The sequence below is a fragment of the Typopeltis vanoorti genome, chromosome 10 (genome assembly GCF_054136105.1).
Source record: "Typopeltis vanoorti isolate ZY-2024b chromosome 10, IOZ_Tvanoo_1.0, whole genome shotgun sequence".
Taxonomy (NCBI): domain Eukaryota; kingdom Metazoa; phylum Arthropoda; class Arachnida; order Uropygi; family Thelyphonidae; genus Typopeltis; species Typopeltis vanoorti.
In genome coordinates, this window is record NC_143558.1 from 122687091 (window position 1) to 122710635 (window position 23545).

The 23545-nt window shown below is 36.2% G+C and overlaps 1 protein-coding gene across 4 annotated transcripts in view; it reads right to left on the reverse strand.

Annotated features, from left to right (window-relative positions):
• Positions 1 to 23545, reverse strand: part of LOC150102755 (uncharacterized) — a 203254-nt gene that overhangs the window by 106927 nt on the left and 72782 nt on the right. For all 4 annotated transcript variants that reach the window (XM_090399056.1, XM_090399057.1, XM_090399054.1 and 1 more), the window contains exon 5: positions 21163 to 21634. In XM_090399056.1, coding sequence (XP_090255182.1) covers positions 21163 to 21634 — 472 coding nt within the window. The remainder of the gene's footprint in view (positions 1 to 21162; positions 21635 to 23545) is intronic.

The following is a 23545-nucleotide window of genomic DNA, read 5'->3' on the forward strand; positions in this document are numbered from 1 at the left end:
AGCATAGGTGTTGATGGTTATTCATGACTTATTTTTCACGGTATTAACAACACCAGACACTTTTATCAACAAAGATGTTTCATTAACACTTATATTTCGCTGATTTTCAACTCGGCATCATCAGAGCACAACACACTTGCAAATGCGACAGTGAGTGAGTGAAACAATATAATTGCACAAGACAAAAGATCTAAAGTCCTATTTTTGGCGCCCTCTAACGAAAAAAAAAAAAAAAAAACTTATCCAAGAGTTTTTCTTAAGATAACCATCTCCCAAGTTTTTGGCAAATTAATGCAACCATATTTGTTAAGGTTGGGAGAATTCTTCAAAGCCATTGCTGACTCAAAAAATAATCTTTCAGATCTATAACGACCCCTAAATAGTACATTCATTTTCTTCCATCTAATCCTGTGTGAAGGAGTGTCCAAAGCGTGGTCTGCCAGTCCCGACTTGCCATAGTAATAGTAGTGAACGTATCTTTCATGTTCTTCCAAGTGGATGTTCACTGATCTTCCTGTTTGCTAATAACAGGCCAAGTCACAGTCGCACGGAACTTCGTACACTCCTGGGTGTGCTAAAGGGTGAAGTTTATCCTTGGGCGAGCGGATCAGAGATACCAGCTTGACATGAGGTTTGAAAGTGGTGCGAAGGCCATGTTTCAACAATACTTTGGCTATCTTTTCCGATGTACCTCTGATATAGGGAATAGAAATGATCATGTTGTATTCTTGTGTATTAGGGGAGGGCAGCGTAATGGGCCTATGTAGTATTTTATCTATTTTGTCACTTTTTGGATGCTTTTGTCACCTACCTAAACAGCCAATACCCCAAAATTCACTTCACAGTAGAGAAAGAATCAAATAACTGTTTACCATTTCTTGACACATTAGTCACCCACCTTTCAGATGGATCGCTATCTTTTTCTATTTACAGAAAGCCTACACAACCACAGGAAGATACCTACATAAACAATCACATCATCATCCAGTCCAACAGTATGGCATTTTAAAAACACTTACACACAGAGCCAGAGCCATTTGTTCTAACGATACAGCTCTGACTACTGAACTCCAATACCTGCACCATACGTTCTTAGCCAACGGCTACAATCCCTACAAAATAGATAAAATTCTACATAGGCCCATTACGCTGCCCTCTCCTAATACACAAGAATACAACATGACCATTTCTATTCCCTATATCAGAGGTGCATTGGAAAAGATAGCCAAAGTATTGTTGAAACATGGCCTTTGCACCACTTTCAAACCTCATGTCAAGCTGGCGTCTCTGATCCGCTCGCCCAAGGATAAACTTCACCCTTTAGCACAGTGCTTCCCAAACTTCTGGATGTCAGGGCCCCCTTTGCAAAAATTAAAATATTTCATGGACCCCTCGAAAAAAAATCGTAATAGAGAGATATATTATTATAATATTTATTGTATTTATATTCAATATAAAACATACACAGTGAATATTGCAAAAATCAAATGCATATATTACACTTTTTTGCCTCTTACCGTTTGGTTCTGAAGACGATGCGGGCTGTTCTGGAAAAATATGAAATACTGTCCTTTTTTTTTTGAGTCTGTTTCTGCTTCTTCTGATTGTTTGCGGAAATTTTTTTTAATTTTTTTATCAGCCACTTATCCATCTCAGAGTTAAATTTTTAACGTAGAATAGATCAAATAATATCACCACTTACCAATACTGGCACACCACAGACTGATAACATGAAATTAGTGAATATTACCTGAATAAGGGAATCCCCGGACTAGGAACATTTTTCTCTTTTGTGACTTTTCTTCCTTTAAGGTAATTAAGCCTAACGCGAAACACCCAGCAAAGGCAGGTTATTAAAACGTTCATATGATTTATGATTGGTGCGGTATTAACAAACAATCGCGCAACCGAAAGATAAAAGCATAGCTGACAATTGGGTTGAAATGCTAACTCTCTTCAACCGAATTCCATATGTGAAACTGCCATAACATTATATATATATATATATATATATATATATATATATATATATTACTTAGTTTTAACACTTTTACGAATTTTAACACGTTTGGTTGAATTTTATTGCTGCCTTGGGAAATCGAACTCACACACATCTAATTAATTACAATAGTGTTTAGTTAGATACTGTGTTTGCCCATGCAACATATGGTTTTGTTTCAGTCTATACAGCACTTATGCAGAAACCTTATAGTTTCTGTATAAGGGGACATGTGATTCATTAATTAATGTTTTTATCCCAGTTGTCTCCAATTATGCTATTTGTTGAGAAATATATTACACAGACTCCTCATACCTTATTCACTGGCATAATAAAAGTACTTGTTTTTATTGCCTCTGCAGTATAGTGGCTGTTAGGGAGGGCGTGTTGTTTGCCACTGCAAGCGAGTTACTATCTCCCCACATGAACTTGTTTAAGCTTTTTTCATGTGTGAAGTATATGCAAAATTTTTATTGGTAACAGAAAACTAGCTCGAATGACAGTGATATGATATGTGATATGTATATAAAGTAAATATCAACAGCCCCTGATTACGAACGCGTGATGAAAGGGACAGGAAGATTTGGAGCATCCCTGGAAAGCATTCGAAGTAAATACAATTAACCACTGCTTTGAAATGAAACACATGAATAAGCAATATTTACTAATATTCATTAAGCACCCAAATACACAGGAAGCAAAGTTTGTAAACCAACACCAATGTGTGAATTTTTCCATTAAAATATAAAAAATAACAAAAAAAGAAATAATAAATAATAAAAATTAAATACGTTTCTTTTAAAATAAAAAAAAATCTACTTAGCCTTAAAACATTTTGAATTTGTTTTCATTGTTTCACGCCCCCCCCTCAACAAAACCTATGGCCCACAGTTTGGGAAGCGCTGCTTTAGCACACCCAGGAGTGTATGAAGTTCCGTGCGACTGTGACTTGGCCTATTATGGGCAAACAGGAAGATCAGTGAACATCCGCCTGGAAGAACATGAACGATATATTCGCTACTGTTACTATGGCAAGTCGGGACTGGTAGACCACGCTTTGGACACTCCTTCACACAGGATTAGATGGAGGAAAACGAATGTGCTATTTAGGAGTCGTTATAGATCAGAAAGATTATTTTTTGAGTCAGCAATGGCTTTGAAGAATTCTCCCAACCTTAACAAATATGGTTGCATTAATTTGCCAAAAATTTGGGAGACGGTTATCCTAAGAAAAACTCCTCGATAAGTGTTTTTTTTTTCCGCCATTAGAGGGTGCCAAAAATAGGATTTTAGATCTTTTGTCTTGTGCAATTATATTGTTTCACTCATTCACTGTTGCATTTGCAAGTGTGTTGTGCTCTGATGATGCTGAGTTGAAAATCAGAGAAATATAAGCGTTAATAAAACATCTTTGTTGATAAAAGTGTGTGGTGTTATTAATACCGTGAAAAATAAGTCATGAATAACCATCAACACCTGAGCTTATCTGTTAGAGTGCCTTCCTTCTGTTAAAAGCCTGCTGAACCTAGGCAAACGAGTTGAAAATCTCAAACAACACCTTAATAACACGATCGATACTTTCTCATCCAAAATCCGAAAGTTGGAAAAAAAAAAGCTCAAGATACTTGATGACGAGCTGCCAATCGCAAGTGCATCTGTACCCACTAATGAACTCTGTGATTTAATCGCATCAACGGTACACGTGTCACTCAAGGCAGAAAACAGGAGACTCAACACTGTTATTCTGAACTTTCTGGAGGAAAACAGTAAATCTTTAAAAGAAGACGTTAGCAAACTAGCAGGTGAATGCAACTTCGATCGCAGGAATATCATCAAATGTCATCGTTTCAGACCCATAAACAAAAGAAAGGACGGAAGGAACTTTCCATGTCTCGTGAAAGTGATCTGAGATACACCAACAAACGTATCCAAATTAATAACTGCAATAAATAGCAAGCTAAAGGACAGTTGCCCCACCATTTTCATCAGGAGAATTATCCAATATTGAAAAGGCCACAACTTACCATGACACCACAAGAATTACTATGAAGTGGACCTTGATTAGAAGCTCTGTTTAGGGATAAATGTAAGCAAAATAAGCTAAGAATCACTCAAAAAAAGAGTCCATCACCAACTGCTGATGTAAATAATTAAGCGAGTGTATACCACACCCAGCCCTTTATAGCGTCCCAGTGAACTAGTTAGGTAATCAAAATTTCAGGTGCAAGTTCATAATTTTGTCCTGACTAAAGGAGGTGATGTACCATCCATTGCCAGAAAATCAGTGTTGTACCTGTATAAACAAATGTTAAGGTTGAAAACATATTCATAATCATCACAAAAACTTTCAATACACCGAAACCAACAGACTGACATGTAGACACAAATGAACTCCTTCTTGTAGATAAGCTTATATGTTGGTTAGAAATAGCTTCTAATTTTTTAGGAAATGACAACCTAAACTAGATATTAATTATTAAACATTTACAGAAAACCTATGCATAGGTAGAAACATTCACCAGCAGTCACCCCCCCCCCAAAAATTATCTTACCCATCCTCTTCGCTCCCTGCAGAGCATAGGGCCCCAACCATTGACTTCCACCTGACTCTATTCAATGCTTCTATTTTGATCTCTTTCCAGAAACTTCCCAGCCATCTTGCCTCTGTTTCTAGTTCTCTTCTCTAGTTATCCTGGGTTTAAATCTTTTCCTCTTGCCTTGGGAATTCCATTCTAGCAATTTTTGCTATTTCTTTATCTGGGTTCCTGATTGTGTGACCTATCCAGTTCCATTTTCTTTTAGTGATTTTATTTCTGATGCTGGTTTGACCTGTCCTCTCCCAAAGTTCTATGTTTGTTATTTTATTTGGCCAGTATGTTCCTAGTATCTTCCTCAAGCATTGGTTTATATAGACCTGTATTTTATTTTTTTGCTTCCTGGTTTAAATTATCTATTTTCTTTTGGATGTGCTGATGTTTTTGTACCAAAAGGCATATATTGTCTGAAAAATCTAGGTCACTGATTTTATTTGACCATCCATTGAATGCCAATTCTTTCTTCAGATGTTTTCCTCATCACCCAACCAATAACAATCAGAAAGATGGTCGGGTAGAGTATACATCCTTGTCTTACTCCTGTGTTTGTTACAAATGGTTCTGATAGTTTGCCATTATTTATTATTTAGATATTGTATTTTTCACGAGTTTTCTTTATTATATTTATGATTTTCCGAGGAATCCTATAGTGCTTCATTAACTTCCATATAGTCTTTCTGTCTATGCTATCAAATGCACATTTAAAGTGAATGAATCCCAAATATAGGCTACTCTGCCACTCTATTGACTGTTCAACAATTATTCTTAATGTTATTATCTGATCAATACAAGATCTGTTTGGCCTGAATCCAGTCTGTTCTTTCCTCAGTTTACTTTCAATTTCATGTTTCATTCTTTCTAGCAACATTATTACGCTCTGATTGGTGCTACATACCACCGGAATTATGGCAATGCAACATATATCAAGGATGATATAGAAAATGCTTCTGAGATGTGATAATGATACCCATCTTGTGAGCGTGAAAATTCACAACATAACAATAGTCAATGTCTATAAACCTCCTTTAACATCATGGTCTATAGATGTGATACCTACTTATCAACATCCAACAGTATGGATTGGTGATTTTAATAGCCATCATGAAGAATGGAAGTACTGTGATAACAACGACCATGGGACTACCCTCATTCAATGGACAGAAATAAATAATATACACCTTGTATTTGATGCCAAAGATAGAAACACCTTTAGATCATCAGCATGGCAAACAGAGTCTAATCCAGACTTATGTTTTGTTTCAATAAACACAGAAGGGCAAACATTACCAGCAAAACGATATGTACTTTCTAACTTCCCACACAGTCAACATCGACTGGTATTACTGGAAATTGGTATGATACTACCTATAGCAAGATCCTTTCCACGACCGCGTTGGAATTTTTAAAAAGCAGATTGGAGAAATTTTGCGAATGAATTGGATAAATGTGTTCGGTGGATACCTGCTAGAGTTGCAAAGTACAAGAGATTTGTAGGAGCAATCATATCAACTGCAAAAAATATATCCCTAGAGGTTACAGAAAAGATCATGCCCCTGGATGGAATGAAGAGAGAGTGAACATCTCTACAGAGAGTTCCTGAAAAGTGAAGATCCTGAAATAGCAGATGAATTACTACATAGCCTGAACTCATCTCGAAAAACAAAATGGATTGATACGGTTGAAAACCTCGACTTCAAACGATCAAGCAGAAAAGCTTGGAATCTGCTCCATCAACTATCCACAACCAATCTACCTAAAAGAAAAAGCCCAATCATCTCCCCTGAGAAAATAGCTAATCAAATCGTTAATATGTCAAGAGCACCTAGGGACTGTGAACATACCAAGAAAGTTAAGAACTTAGAGCTTTAAAAATAAATGCCCCTGCTTTCTCACAATAGCCTCAATCTTCACTATACATGAAGTAAAAGCTGTCATAAAAGATATCAAAGCAGGCAAGGCCCCAGGCTTCGACGGTGTCCATCCTGAATTTCTGATTAATAGTGGGCCAAATACTATAAAATGGCTCTGTGAATTCTTTTCTGATATATTATTGACTGGCCGACTACCTAGCCAGTTTAAGAAGTCAAAAATAGTTGCTATTCTTAAACCTGGAAAACTACCCCAAGAGGCAAAAAGTTACAGACCTATTGCTTTATTGAGTTGCATCTATAAAATGTTAGAGCGCCTTCTGTACAACAGATTGTCCACACCAATTATACAGCATGTCCCGATTGAGCAAGCTCGTTTTAGAGAAAAACGTGGTTGCTGTGATCAAGTGCTCACTTTAACATCATACATAGAAGCTGGATTTCAGAAGCAAGAAAAAACATCAGCTGTCTTCTTGGACCTAACAGCAGCCTATGATACAGTATGGCGTGAAGGTCTTATATACAAATTTCTTAGCATTATCCCCTGTAAACAGACTGCAATATTAATTTCCTCCATGCTCACTGAACGTTTCTTTCAAGTTATATTAGGAAATAAAATGTCCCGACAACGAAAACTTAATAATGGTCTTCCACAAGGGTCAGTATTGGCACCCTTACTTTATAACCTATACACATATGACTTGCCTGCTATCATCTCACGCAAGTTCTGTTATGCTGATGACACTGTAATTGCCATTCGACACAAAAACATGAGTCAGGCTGAAGATGTACTTACAAAAGATCTGAAAACTATAGGTGAATATTATAAAAAATGGAGGCTCCAACTCAATCCAGACAAAACAGAAGTATCAAGCTTTCACCTTAATAATCATATGGCAGATGTCACGTTACATATTTTCTTTGAAGGATGTTTACTACAACACAATAAGTTTCCAAAGTACTTGGGCGTTACCCTGGACCGAACACTCTCTTACAAGCAACACCTAACAAACATTTCTGCTAAGTTAAGAACCCGTAACAACATAATACAAAAACTAATAGGTACAACATGGGGAGCAACAGCCAATAATCTGCAGATTACTGCTCTTGGTCTAGTTTTCTCTGTCGCTGAATATTGCTCACCAGTATGGCTAAATAGCACACATGTTAAGCTTGTTGATAGCCAACTAAATAATACAATGAGACTGATTTCTGGCACAATTAAATCAACGCCCACACACTGGCTTCCAGCTCTTAGTAACATTGTTCCACCGAATCTGCGCAGGACTAAGGCTCTCTTACATGAGTATAAGAAAATCTTGGAGAACATAGCCCTACCAATACATTTAGATCTCCCAGACTTAAGTGTACGACGATTGAGATCAAGACATCCACCACTATAACTAGCCCAACTACTACTACATTCTAACTTTGACTTGAAGCAAAAGTGGCAAGAACAGTGGGAGAGCCATGACATCACAAAATTTTCTCTCAATGAATTACAAGAAAGTTTTGATGCTTGCTCACACCTCCCACGAAAATCCTGGACTCAGCTTAATAGAATACGAACTGGTCATGGTGTATGTGCAGACATGCTTTTTAAATGGGGGTAAACGACCATCCCCGCATTGTGATTGTGGAGCTCAGAGACAAACTGTGAATCATATTGTGACTCAGTGTTATCTCAGAGCATATTCAGGAGACAAATTGGACTTTTTAAGTGCTACACCCAAAGCTATGAACTATCTGACCAATATGGATGTAACCTTTTAATTTTATTGGTTTTTAAAATGACTTTTGACTTCTAATTTTATATGTTATTAAAGTGTATTGTACTGCATGTTTTGATATTCATGCCATACGAATAAATAAATAAATAAATCTAGCAAGATTCTAGTAAATACTTTACTTATAACATTTAGAAGTGAAATCTCTCTCTCCAATTTTTACAAAGTGTTATATCTCACTTTTTTTGCAGTTTCTCACTGGGAGTCCTGTATTCCAGTCTTCTGGCCATTCCTCCTTTTCCCATATTTGATTAAATATCAGGTGTAGTATTTCAACAGTAGTGTTTATATCTACTTTAAGTAGTTCAGCCCCTGTATATTGTCACGCCTAGCTGCTTTATTGCTTTTTATTTTCTTTACTGACTGAGTTATTTCTAGTTTAGTTATAGTTCCTGTATTTATTTTAAGTATTTCTTCTTTTGGTGTTTCTGGTATTTCTTGTTCTAGGTTTTCTATTTCTCCATTTAAAATTTCTTGGAAATGTTCTACTATCTTTTTTTCTATGTCTGCTTCATTTGGGAGTAACTTTCCTTGTTTATTTTTTACAGGCCCTTCTCTTTTAAAACTCTTCCTAGCTAACTTTCTTGTTATCTCAAACAACCTCTTTGGGTCAAATTTACTTGCTGCTGCTTCAACCTTTTTACACATTTCCTCCAAGAAAACTCTTCTAGCTTTCCTTGCAGATATCATCTTCTGTAAACCAATTCTCTAAGTCTCAAACTGGATGCCCAATAATTTTTGGGTTAAATCAAGACAACCAATGTCAAAAATTTCTGTTCCTCTTTATTTCTGATGCTGCTGGTATTCACAAACATGCATTTCAACCTTCTCTTTCTTTTATCTGCCCATTTTTAAGCCTGTAACTTTCATTTATCCTATTTCTTTTGTACTTTGCAGAAGTGTATTCCATAAAGTTTTCCTTTCTTCACATAATTTGATGGTTTCTTCAGAGATCCATTGTTTACGATTCCTACTCTGCCTTCCCAGAACTTCTTCAGCAGTACTATTAAATATATTCTTTATTTTTTTCCCAGTTCTCTTCAATGTCTATTTCCTTATGTTGTTCTACAAAGCTTCCATATTTATTCCTTAATGTTACTTTATATTTGTCGTTTGTATCCTTGTTTTTCAGTTAGGATATATTGTATTTAATTCTTTGGTTCTTGCCTTTAGATATTTTTCTTAGTTTCATTTTTATTTTTGTAATCAATAATAAGTGGTATGTAAAGGCATCTGCACCTCTCCAAACACTTGCATCCATCAAAGAGGTTCTCCAACGTCTGTTTATTAAAATATGGTCTATTTGGTTTTTGGATTTCTTATAAGGTGATATCCAAGTCTGTTTATGGATGTCTTTATGTTTAAATAAGGTTCCTCCTATGATCATATCATTGAAAGTGCAAAAGTCTTTTAGGATTTCCCCATTTTCGTTACAGTTTCCTAAACCTTCTTTTCCCATTATTCGTTCATATCCCACATTACTATCTCCTACTTTTGCATTCACATCACTATAATTAAAAGCATATCTTTACTTTTTACTTCATCTACTTCTTTTTGCAGCATGTCATAGAATTCTTCTTTCTCTTCTGTTTTTGCATTGTTTGTTGGTCCATATATGTTTATTATAGTCACATTTCTGTATTTAGTTTTAAATCTAGCCTTGACGATTCTTTCAGAAACTAGTTTCCATTCAATTAGTGCTCTTCTAGCATCTGTTGTTAGCATGAAAGTTACACCTTTGGTATGTGTGTCATCTTCATTCTGGATTCCAGAATATAAAATGTATTTGTTTGTTGTTAGTTGGATGTCTCTGCTACCATTTCATCTTGTCTCGTTTAGACCTAGTATTTATATTTTGTATCTGTCCATTTATCTGGTTAGTAGGTTAGCTTTTCCACTTTCGTACAAAGTCCTAATATTCCAGCATCCAATTTTGGTTCAAAGTTTTGGGCTAAGGAGATTTTTTCTTGGAGTTTTCTTCTGTCAGCTTCCCCAATGGGGCTTTCACTGGTTTGCTTCATTCTCCCCAGTACGTCTCCCTCTTGGTTTTGTGTCGGTTTTCCAACAATGGTTGAGATTTCTGTAGCAATATGTTTTTTCCATATTATGGTTGCTAGCCACAAGTACAATCCTCCTCCTTTCTCATCCGGGCTTGGAACTGGCAATGGCAGAGTTTCCAAAAATATAGGATTATAAAAACCCTATATAACAGGGTAAAATTAATCAGTTCAAATAACAATGCCTTAACTACTGAACTTCTTGACCATATCCTTAACATCTTCTTAGCCAATGGCTAGAACCACCAAAAAATCCAAAAAATATTAAAACCAAGTAATTCCCCCCCCCCCTCTAAAAGCAGAGATTACTCTAAATTTATCACCATTCCATATATCTGGAGTATATCCAAAAAGTTAACAAAAATTCTAAGGAAATATTACCTCACAACCAGTTACAAACCACATAAGAAATTGGCATCTCTTATCCGCTCTACCAAAGACCAGCCCCTTCCCCGAGACCAACCTTGAGTATACCAGGTCCCTTGCATTTGAAAACTGTCCTACTACAGCCAATAGCAGAATATCTGAACACAAAGACTACTTCCACCAATACAGCTACTCAAGACTCGCTGACCATGCTTTACATGCCGACCACAGAATATGCTGGAAGAAGGCTACTTTATTACACAGCAGCAAGTACAAGCATGAAAGACTATTCCTTGAACCTGTCTCAGCTCTGAAAAACTTTCCAAACCTCAACAAATTTGGGTGCATTAGACTGTCCCAAATTTGGGAAGCATACAATCTACGACAGTCAGCCCAACAGTCAAGATAACCCAATTTAGCCTACTAGGAGACACTGTTTAGGACTCTAGGATCGACTTCTGTTGCCTTTCTTCAACCTCATTTGCTTAGTATGAGTGCCTGTGTGCACATATCATTGTTTTGTTATCCCTGAAGATGGTGATGTAACATTGCCAAAATACAGATAGTTATTAATTAAAGTTTTTATAATTAATAATTTATTTTATGTTGTCATTTCCTAAAAAATTAGAAGATACAAATGAACTACATTTGTGGGTTTTCTGAAATCTGCAAACAGACATGGCAAGCAATATCATATGATGCAGAAGCAACATAGAAAACAATATTGAAAAACATTTAGGTTGGTTTTTTCTTTCATTTTATTTTCCAGAATCAATATAAAGAAATCATATGTTTTGGGAAAATAATAAAACAGTCTGTAATAAAGTTTTAAGATCTACTATTAATTAAAAACCAATATGACAATGCATGCATCATTTTATTTTAGATATGCAATGAAAGCAATGAGATAAATTGCAAATTAATCCAGTAATTGTGACACAAGACCTAAAACAGATGCACAGTGGATGGTGGGAACCAACTTATTAATTGCATATCTAACAATACTGGATATGAATAAGCTAGTCCCATCATCCACTGTGCATCTATTTTAAGTCATGTGTCACAATTAGCTGGTTAATTTACAATACATTTCATTGTTTTCTAAAGATAAAATGAACATGCATAATCCTCATATTGGTCATGTTCCATTATGTCGAAATAGTAATAACGGACAAAAGAGGTGATTGCAATGACACTGGCATGGCACAATAAACAAAATAAGTAAGGTTTTTAAAAACATAAAAAAAAAAACTATTTACAATATAAAACACATGGAATTGGCATTACATGAATAAAAATGACAGGTAAACTGAATCACCTCTTTCAATTTATTTTAGTCATCCAATAAAATTCCTGCTTTATGGACAAGCACTTTTTTTAACCCATATCTATATCATCTTCTGTAAACCAATTCTCTAAGTCTCAAACTGGATGCCCAATAATTTTTGGGTTAAATCAAGACAACCAATGTCAAAAATTTCTGATGCTGCTGGTATTCACAAACATGCATTTCAACCTTCTCTTTGGACCCACAATTATACATGAACGATATAATTACCAACCCATTCAGATCTGAAACCTGGGAAACTGCATTTAGCATTGAATGATCATTCCTGTACCTCCAATTCATTTCTCCCAAGGGTGGCTGAGCACCTTGTCTGACTGCACCAACTCCACGACACCTCTGATTTTGTATTTCCCATCTCTCAATGAACAACACTTTCTGAAAACATCTAATTCCAAAATCATTCAAATGCAATCCATAAGAGTAATACATGAGTGGAGGCACAGTAGAAATTACTAAAAAAATAAGTGCTAAGTATAATTTATCACATAATTAAAATAAATTATAAATTCTGAAAGCAAAAATTTTGTGCACAGTTACTAGGCATGTGCACTCCTTTTTCACCAGATGTGTGTGTGTGTGTGTGTGTGTGCACACACACACACACCTTATTGAAAACCTTCGTTAGTTCACTCACTGCAGGTAGTATGTACTTTTTAAAATCATTTCTTATCATTTTTCGAACTGTAATTCGTCCTGTGCCGGCATCTTAACATTACTCAAAGTTGTAATATTATATCTTCCTATTGAACTGCTAAGTTTTCTAAGGTACAAAGTTTAAGAAAAATGTACCTACAGTTTGGCTGGTTTTTTTCTAGAAATGACACTTCCATGGAAATAGACTTCAGAAGGTTGTTTCTTATGACCTTTGTACCTCCCATGTCGTTAAAAACAATACCAAAAACAAAGACAAATCTGAAAACAAGCCTTGCTATAAATTGTGAAACTGATAGCTCAGCTAAACAGCGAAGAAACCAAAAATATCATAAAAGAAAAAAATAGACAAGAAAAATCAAAATCAAAATCACAAAATGAAAAGTATTAATAATGAAGGAGTCTTAATTAAATCCAAAGAAAAGACTGACATAGACTTGCCACATAACAAAACCTCTAAGTGTTTCTCAAACTTTTCCTACAATGGAACACTTTACAAATTCTGAAATTTTAACTGAACACCTTGGTTAGAGTCTAGTATCAACAGTCTCGTATTTAATGTAAAGTTAAGCGCACATTAAGGCTGAAGCAGGTTGTATCGCATCGCAAAAATGCGACAGCATACACTACAGTCATTCCGGGCAGCAGCACGTCGTATTAACCTTGCTTGTGACTGCACATTTCCTAGAATAGATACCTCCATACTTCACTTGCGCTCGGAGGTATCGACAACCGAGGGTGACTGTCAGCCAGTGCAGTGCACAATGGCCTTAATAGCACAATCCACACACAAAGTGAGGAGTGCTAGATTTTCAAATATGTTTGAATTTGTCACAGCATTTAAAACCATTCCAAGCTCATTTCACGGAACACTTATCCACTTTCCATGGAACACTGTTTGGGAAATGTTGCTCTAAGGAATGCAAAGACAAGTTAGTGGCAAATCCCAGTAAGAAACCTCTTCCAAGGCTAATTATATATGATATTCCAAGTAACATTGATACGAACAATGCAACTGACTCAATCCACATGCAGAACGAAGAACTCTTCAGTGGCAATACAAAGATGACACAGAAATTCATCATGACAAATAAAAAAGCGAACAAGAGAAACTTGATTATAGAAGTCGATCCAACAGTGAGGACCAAATTGTTGAAAACCAGTGTTAAAGTGCTGTGGAGAATTTGCCATTATGTAAGCATTCTGAGGCGCTTAAACTACAATAAATTCCACCATCACACACGAGACTGCAGGGTTAAAACCACCTATCTATTCTGCTCTAAAGAACGCAAGTTCAGCAAGTGTCTGCGAAAATAAGTCCGAGACAAACTGCATAAAGTGCCAAAATCACAACAAGCATGCCAAAACTAAAAAACGACTGCAAACACATGGCACTAAGCAAAGAATGCTCGACATACAACTACTATAGACAGCTCAAAATTCAAAACACAGATTATGGAAAGCAATAATAAATCTAGCAGAAACAGCACTACTTCCATGGCTTGCCTTCAAATAAATCTTCAACGATCTATCAAGGCTGTAAATAACAGAACTCATAAATAGAAAAATATAGGACTAGCATTAATACAAGAACCCTACAACAAAGCAAAGAATGCTCGACATACAACTACTATAGACAGCTCGAAATTCCAAACATAGATTATGGAAAGCAATGATAAAGCTGGCAGAAACAGCACTACGTCCATGGCATGCCTTCAAATAAATCTTCAATGATCTATCATGGCTGTAAATAACAGAACTCATAAACAGAGAAAATATAGGATGAGCACTAATATAAGAACCCTACACCAACAAAATATGCAGCTTTCCAACTAATTATAAAATATTTTTCAAAGGATCAGAAAGAAAGAGAGCTGCAATACTCATGGTCAACCTCTGAAGTCGAGGCAATATTAATTTTTTCAGCACAGCAATGAGGACTCGGTACTTATTGAAATTACATATAGAGGAATTAAAACTTTTGCAGCAAGTATGTATCTAAACTAACATAAAATATGACTTAGAAAAAATGGGCAACATCGTGGATTTTACCATCAACCATGGCCTAATTCTTGAAATAGATAGCAATGCCCATTCCTTTTTATGCTTTAACAAGATCACAAACAATAGAGGTAAAATTTTGGAAGAGTTCTTAGCATCAAATTCCCTACACATACTAAATGATGACTGTAACACTCCATCATTTGAAAATACCAGAGGAAGCAGCAGCTTCATTGATCTGACAATAGGAAACAATGCTATTTTACCCCGGGTTTCTGAATGGAAATGCAAAGACGAGGAAAGCTGTTCTGATCATCACATATTAAGTTTCACTTCAGTAACAAAAATTTAAACAGAACACACAATACAAACCATCACATTAACATCAAGTACTTCACCAATAAAACCAATCTAGAGATATTTGTAAAAGCATTGAAATGAGAATTTTCACGCCCAATCTCAGAACATCACTTTAATGGGAAGAGCAAACAACAGTTCAGCTTAGACAAGAAGCTAGCCATCTGGGCCTCAGTACAAGCCGATATAGACATCCTTGCTTCTGTGCTTTCATCAGATCTGAAAAAATCGAGCGAACAAACACTCAGAACAACCAAGAAGCTAAACATCACGAGAAGAAAATCAGTACCTTGGTGGAACGACAAACTAACAGTCCTAAGAAAATGTGTTAACGCACTCAGATGACTATACTATACAATAACCAAGATTTAAGAGAGAGTAGAAGACAGAACTACTATAAAGCCAAATACAGCTATCAATCCAAAATTACGAACACGAAACAGAATCATGGAAAAAATTCTATACTGTTTCAACCGTATCAAATCCTTGGAATTGTATATATAAATTACTAGCAAGTAAGAATAAGCAACACCTATAATATCAACTATCAAGAAAACAAATGGCACTCACACTAATAACTTAGCAGAAACTGCAGCTATTATGATAAAGAAGTTTATTCCCGATGACGATGAATCAACAGAAATAGACAAAGAATGAAAACAGACATAGAACAGAACACTCATAATGATTACTTATTTACGACAAATGAAATTGAGTCAGTATTAAGATCAATGGATCCTAGAAAAATTCCTGGAGGGGATGGAATAACTAGCGATATACTCCTAAGAGCATTTCTTGCATTCCTCGAATTCTTAATCACAAGTTTACTATGAATGCCTAAAAAGAGGGCAATTTCTTTTAGTATGGAAACACTCTAAAATTATACCCATAATCTTCTTCTTCTTCTGCAGCTTCTCCCACTTAAGTGGGGTCACTGTTTGTAATGAGTCTCTTCCACACCTTCCTGTCTTGGGCTGTCACCACATCCAAGTTCTTCATCTTCAAGTCCTCTTCTAGCAGCTCCCTCCATCTCTTCTTTGGCCGCCCACGCTTCCGCCTTCCTTGCACATCCATCTGCATGACCCTTCTTCCCACATATTCGTCCTCCCTCCTCATCACATGACCAAACCATCTCAACCTTGCCTCCTGTATTTTCGCTCCTAAGTTCGTAACTTTCACTGTTCCCCTGACATAGTCATTTCTCAGATGATCCTTTCTGGTCACACCGCACATCCACCTAAGCATTCTCATCTCTGCTACTTCCATCCTGCTAATGTTATTTTTCCTCAGGACCACAGTTTCTATAGCATATGTCATAGCTGGCCTCACTACTGTCGTATAAATTTTGCCTTTCAGATTGATCGGCACCCTCTTATCACATAACACTCCAGCCATCTCCCTCCAGTTCCTCCAACCTGCTTGTATCCTGCATCCCACTTCCTTCTCACCTCCTCCATCTTCTTCCACTGTCGAACCTAAGTATCTAAAGTCTCTCACCTTCCTGATGACATTTCCTTCCAGCTCCAGATCTGTCTCCTGGCCGCCGCCCACTGTGCAACACATATACTCTGTCTTACTTCTGCTCATGCCTCTCTCTTCCAGTACTTTTCTCCATCTTTCCAGTTTAGTTCCCGCTTCTTCTCTTGAATTTGCATACAACATTGTCCAAGGCGCATCTTCTCTCACCTCCTCTGTTACCACCATTACAATGATAACCAAAATTATACTCATAATCAAACCAGGAAAAGAAACATCCAATGAAATTAGCAAATACAGACCAATCAGTCTCATAAACGTTGCTGGTAAGGTGCTAGAAAAACTTCTGATAAACCAAATAATGCACTCAAGAAACCTATTAAGTAGCAATCAACATGCATTTAGACCTCAATCAAGCACAGTAGATGCAATTATGGGGTTAAAGAGTTCACAGAAGATAGTCTACAGCAAAAAAAAAAGACTTACTACTGATCTCACTTGATGTACAAAGAGCCTTCAATGCTGTGTAGTGGCCAGCCATAATCAATCAATTAAGAGATTTAAAATGGCTTCTGGAACATTCAGGATGACTCATTATTAAGACTTCTTTCAGTACTGAAATAAAAGTCACAGCTTTCGCAGATGATGCAATGATAATGATTTGCGAATGCGACGGCTTACAGTTAGAAGTAACAGCCAATGAAGAACTCTTTAAAATTGCAGAGTGGACACGCGAGAAGAAAGTTACCTTCAATAGCACCAAGTCTAAAGTGCTCCACATCTCATGCAAAATCAAAACAACCTGTAATGGTCTTCCTAAACAAGGAAGTTCTCGAGGTAGCCAGTGAGCTAAAATACCTACGAATAATAACAGATGAAAAATTTACTTTCAACAGGCACATCTCATATGTTGCCAAAAAAAAGCTTACAAATAGTATACCTTCAAGCAAAGTTGGAAGGATTAAATAGGGATTAGGCCAACGAGCACTGAAAACAATATATATACCGGAGCTATGCTACCACTGATACCTTATGCAGCTCCTGCCTGGAAACATACACTAAAATCAAAGAAAAAACCAACAAAAGCAAAACAGAGTTCAATGGCTTACAACCATATGTATAATTAAAGGATACAGGACAATATCTTTCGAGGCTGCTTGCGTTAGTGCTGATCTGCCTGAAAATACAAGAATTATCCCTTATATATGAAGTCACTTCCAAAAGATATAACAAAAATTAAAACATTGATCCAAACTGCTATGAATGTCCACTTCACTCGGGCAGGTGACCTCACAAACTGTTGACCACATACTTTATGAATGTCAGCTACTGGACTCCATCCAGATATCCTTAATACAACACATCATTACTTCTGGAGACAAGTGGCCAGTGTCAAAACAGACTTTTCAAAAAGTATTACTCAGAATAAGATTAACTTCCAGTCGTTGTAATCTAACATAAATTACTGATATATTGTATGAATTATATAGCGTAAATATATGTATATACAAAATAAATATGGAAGTAAAGGTCATACATATATATGATAAAAATATAAATGTTAATCAGTACTTGGAAGCTACACGTAATATATGCATTGTAGCATGTAGGAATAAATTACCTCCTGGTAGGGTTACTATTGGAAGAAACACACACACACAGAAGAGGGAACATTGGTGGTCATAAAGTCTTGCACCAGTTTAAATTTTAATAACTGAAGACATGCAAATAATGGAACTATTTAGTAAAAAGTATAGGAAACGTCAAGTCTTAAAATTATATTCCTAATGCAATTTTTAATTATCACATTTCAACATGGCTGGCATCACTGCTGATACATTTTCAAGCTGCTTCTCAAACTCTGTGAATAACTGCATAATTGATGCACTGGCAATGACTGAATTGCATTTGTTATTCTGACCTCAAGTTCATCCCCAAGAACAATGTTTGATGAGTAGACAAGTGTTTCAACATCTTCTGGTTCCCATCTGCCATACGGCCGCGGGAGGGTAGCTATTTGCTACCATTCTAGGGAGAGATGATTATGAGCAAGGTGGTTTCCCGTTGCCTTCCTTGCCGTAAGTATTTATGACTGTAACCTGTATGTTCGCGGGGCCGGTTTGCCTGTTTGCGGGATGAAAAACCCCAGATAAACTGGTGGAAAAAACCCTGCTGCCCACGCCCAAGACCGGCTAACTTGGCTATGGCTGAGGAAGATCCTTAAGCTCCTCACGTCATAGACGGGACCTAGAACACTCCTTCCCCAGACATATGGTTGCAAAGCGACTAGGCTAATCGTGCGGACATGTTTCAACGTGCCTTCATAAAAATAAAAAAATAAAAAAAAAGACTGTAATGGAGTAGATAAGAGGAACACAGTGGCCAAGCAACTGATCCATCTCTACTGATTTATTTGATCGAGAAGATGCCATTTAAAAACCACTGCAAATTCAGTGCATAATGACAGAGTACTCCACCTTGATAGTCTTTGTTTGAAAGATTTAATATTTGCAATTTAGAGATGAAGAAATTCAGCCACAATCTCCACACTGATTCAGGGTATTCCAGATTGTGGTTTGTCATTAACTTATCCAGTTTCTTTAAAATTATCCCTATTTATTCATCTTTTATGGGATGCATTTGTTTCATAATGAGTAGTGAACTTTCTTCTTGCAGATTTCTTGATTTAAACTCAGTAAGTTAATGCAGGCAGTTAATTTTTTCTTCAATTGTTGCTTCAATCTGAGGTAATTCAATATCTGCAAATAAAAGAGAAATGGATAAAATAAAAATATATACATAACGGAAGAAAAACCAGATTAACATGGATGAAATTATCATATGAAAAACTTTAAGACTTGGACTTTCATATAAATTAGTGATTAAAATTTAAAACCAGTGCAGGACTTAATACCTGGACTGCCATATTAAAATTATGATAATCATATTTTTAACATGACTTTACTATTGATGTTATCTGTTCACTCCAGTAATTTTTCTCAAAACTCTCTATTGTTAATTTCCAAATTTAATTTGCTATCTTCACTAAAAATTGTGCCTTAATAGCTGAAATGTTTTACTCGTTTTATAAGTCTCCCATTCAGAACACAATCAATGTTTTCAATTCCTGCCTGTTTCCATAGTTCTCTATGTCTTTTTAATTATGGTTATCATGCCAAAGTTGTTATAGCACTTCATCAATTCTGTTAAGGAATACTGAAAACTTATATATGCTGTAATCTAGCCCAGGGAATGAAAAGCATTCTGTATTAATGTTTTTCTAAATTAATTGCCTAAAATTTTTTATTCAGAAATTAAGATTGTTTATCGATGATTACATGCATTATATAAGAAAAAAAAAGTTCAGTCATTCTTAAAAAATGGAAATGCAAGGTATTCAAATTTTAATTTTTCCCTCCTTTTCTAACAATAATAATCCATTTTTCAATTTTTGAATCTTATAATCCTGTGTTCAGTCCAGCTATCTGAATAAACAAAAGGGTCTCTAAGTATTTAAATCAACCGTCACCAACATGTAATGCCATTTGGCAAAATTTGTTTTTCATAATATGACAAGAAAAGTGACACTGCATATGTTGACTGACTGGAAAGATCTGTATTTGAATGTCAAAGCAGGTGAACCATCATTAGTAGTCTGCATGTCTGTTGGAGTATAGCCAAGTTTGTGGAGTGGTCTTCAATGATGAGCCCTGAGATTCCATGGAAGTGTCAAGTAATATGTGTGGGAAAAAAAAAAAAAAAATCATTTTTTATTATTATGTGACACCTCCAAGGAGTCATCGAGGAAGGGCACCTACTCTAGAACTTTCCACTCCACCACTCAATTCACCAACTATGGCGAACCACATCATCTACACCAATACCATCTACTGCCCACCACCACTAGTATTTTCACAGACAATCACAAGCATCCATGCCAGTGGCAGGATTCAAACCCGCAGCCTTTTGGCTGGAGAGCGGACATGCTAACCACTTGGCCAACCAGGCCAGCAATAATAATAATAGGAATCACAGGCACACATTCAACTGTTGTAGCTGTGAAAAAATTTACCATGCTTTTAATCTTTCTGAATTTTTTGCTGAATCTTTCCTCAATTCTCTTCATCAAGAAAATGTGACAAGCACATTGGGAACTGACACTGAGGTGCAGTTCTTCGATCAGAATCCTGTTTTATGTTCCATGTTTTGTCAGATGTCTGTTTGACTGCTACATTTTTTTTTCTCATACCAGATAAGTTCTTATTCATTGTTAAATTCAAGTGACCAGAAATGAGTTCTTTTTCATGCTTTCTGAAGTAACAAGTATGTGGTACAATAGCAAGTGGGAGGGAAAAACTTCCGTAGAAGAATGTTATATTACTGACGTGATTTCTGGTGCACCCAACCAGAAATCACATAAGCAATACCCATTCTCCTACAGAAGTTTTTCCTTATCACATACTATCACAAACTTTGTTGCCACCCATTACTGCTCATCCTTCAAATATTATATTAACAGCTAGTACTAAAAAAAGGTCTTAGCAAAATATCTACTCACTAACAAAACAGCAACTGGCTTCTACCCTATATATACATGGCTATTAACAAACTTTGATATGCATCATAAAAATAGCTATACAAAGTTAATTACAGCTCACCTTGAAACACGTTACATTTATTTAAAGAAAATGTTGTCACTGTTTTGTCTTTCTGTTCTGTAGAATCCACTGTATTTCTTTTCCTGTTGGCTGATGCAGTTAAAAAGAATCTTTCCTCTGAAGTCTTGGGCTTTTCATTCAATGTTCTCTTATCATTTATTGTATAAAAATGACCTGATATTGGATCTGGAAGTAGAGGTTTAGATTTACCTCCAAGTTTACTATCACAACCAGTTTTTAAATTCTGTTCACCTTTTGTAATGATTTTAGATTTCACCGGAGAATAATCCTTTGTATTTTTTCTTTTCAGATGTGAGAAATTTTGTGTTTTGCCACTCATTATTTCTTTATGAGATTTCTTCCTACATTTAACAGATGGCAGAAAAGATTTACGTTCCATTGAAACATGCTCAGTCATACTATTCAAAGAATCATAAGGAATTTTATTTTTCTGATGATAATCAGAGAGATTCTGGAAAAGGTAAAAGTAATATTTGACATCCAGTCAAAAATTCATATTTATGTTTCAGTTAATTTGCAATTTCACGATAATAAGAGAAATATAAAACTTAAAAGATATCATCATTATTAGTTTAATCAAGTATGAAAAGAGAAATATACATAGAAATATGCATATAATAACAGTTCACGGAGAGAAAGACAATTAAATGTATTGATTCTAGTTGCTCCGTTATGTGCCAACTGGTGAATGCATTTCATGAGTCTCGTTGTCAAAACTATTTTCTTGGTCTTTCTCATCCTCTATCTATTAGTTGGTCTGTAGAGAGCAAGAGTACTGAACATAGGTGAGGAATTTAATTAAATCTGCTATCCACTACCCTAACTTTGGAGAGTGAAAGGAATCAGTCTCCACCCTCCACTGATTAGAGATATATGGCACAAATTATCAATGATATTAAATAGCATCCAGTGAAGAGAGTAAGGGGAGACAACTGCCACCATCTCACAGTCCCTGATCACAATGCAATATACTATTGTGCGAAATAGTGTGGGTTCTCTACAGCTGATTTTCTTGATTTGTGATTAATTGGGATTAAAAACTGTTTCCAAAAGAAGAAAAAAAAAACCTACTTACCCGCACGAAGGAAGACTTTGTTTCAAATCTAGTCATCGACCAGAGGAAACTTTTCTAAGCCATTTTTGACTGGTTCCCAAGTTAGTTGATCTCTGACACGGGCAAGCGGGTTTTTCATCCTGTAAAATTCAAGAAAATCGACTGTAGAACCCACACTATTTCAGACATTAAATATATTGTGTTAGGATTAGAGACCACAAGATGGCAGCACTTGTTAAGCTGCCTCTTCACTGCGTACTGCTTAATTAGTAATAGGCTTGGGCCGGCTATCTCTGATTGGCTACCAGTGGAGATTGAATTGCCCACTCAGTCTCCAAACGTTAGATAGGAAAATAGGCTTTAGCTGATTTTTTTTTTTTTAATATTTACATGAAATATTTCAATATTACTATTTAATATTTACTTTAACGAATCTTAGTCTTGTCTCCACATGTAGTGAACATATTGAATATGTTGGCCACCAATTTTAGCACTACACCTAGCCCACAATCATTTAAAGGTTATGTTATTTGTAGCATAGTTGATTTTGTAGCTTGCAATGCATTTGGTATGTATGCATCCTGTTGTTTAAAAATGTGGCAGGTGTAAGGCAGGAATGTGTATGTGTGCATGAAATGTAGTCAATGAGGTACTGGGAGACATAAATGTCTCGATCTCGGAATTTAGATGCAACAGGGATAGTGCTTCAGAAACAGGTAATTTTCAGTTTGTGGGTGACAGTAGTATGTTGGAGGGTGGAGAGAATGTTAAAGACATATATATGTGTGTGTGTGTGTGTGTTCAGCCTCGTGCACTTAAGTGGATGGAGATTGTTTATCTGATGGCCATGATGTGCAAATATAAATTGAAAGCAGATTGTGTGGAGAGAGAGAAAAATGAACTGCTGACAAAGGAGATGGAAGAAATGCAGACTGAGCTGAAGAGGGTGAATGAAGTTCTTGGAGGGTAAAATGGCTAGTGTGAGAGGAATGAGAGTAGGTTCATCATCAGAGAGCAAGGGAAAGAGGAAGGTGAGAGACAAAAGATGAGAGGAAATTGCAAAAGCTCAAGAGAGTATGCAAGAAAGGAATCAGAAAGCAAGGGGAAAAAGAAGGTGAGAGAATGGGAGATACAGTGGAAGAGAGAAAATTGCAGACAGCTGAGAGAGAGACTGGAAGCCATGAGTCAAGGATGCCAGTGAGTAAAGAATGAATGAATTTGTCCCATATATGGAGATTCGATGCTTTGGGGGTGTGCAGAGTAGTGCCAGAGGAGTGCTTGCTGGCAGAAGATAGGGAGTGTGGCAAT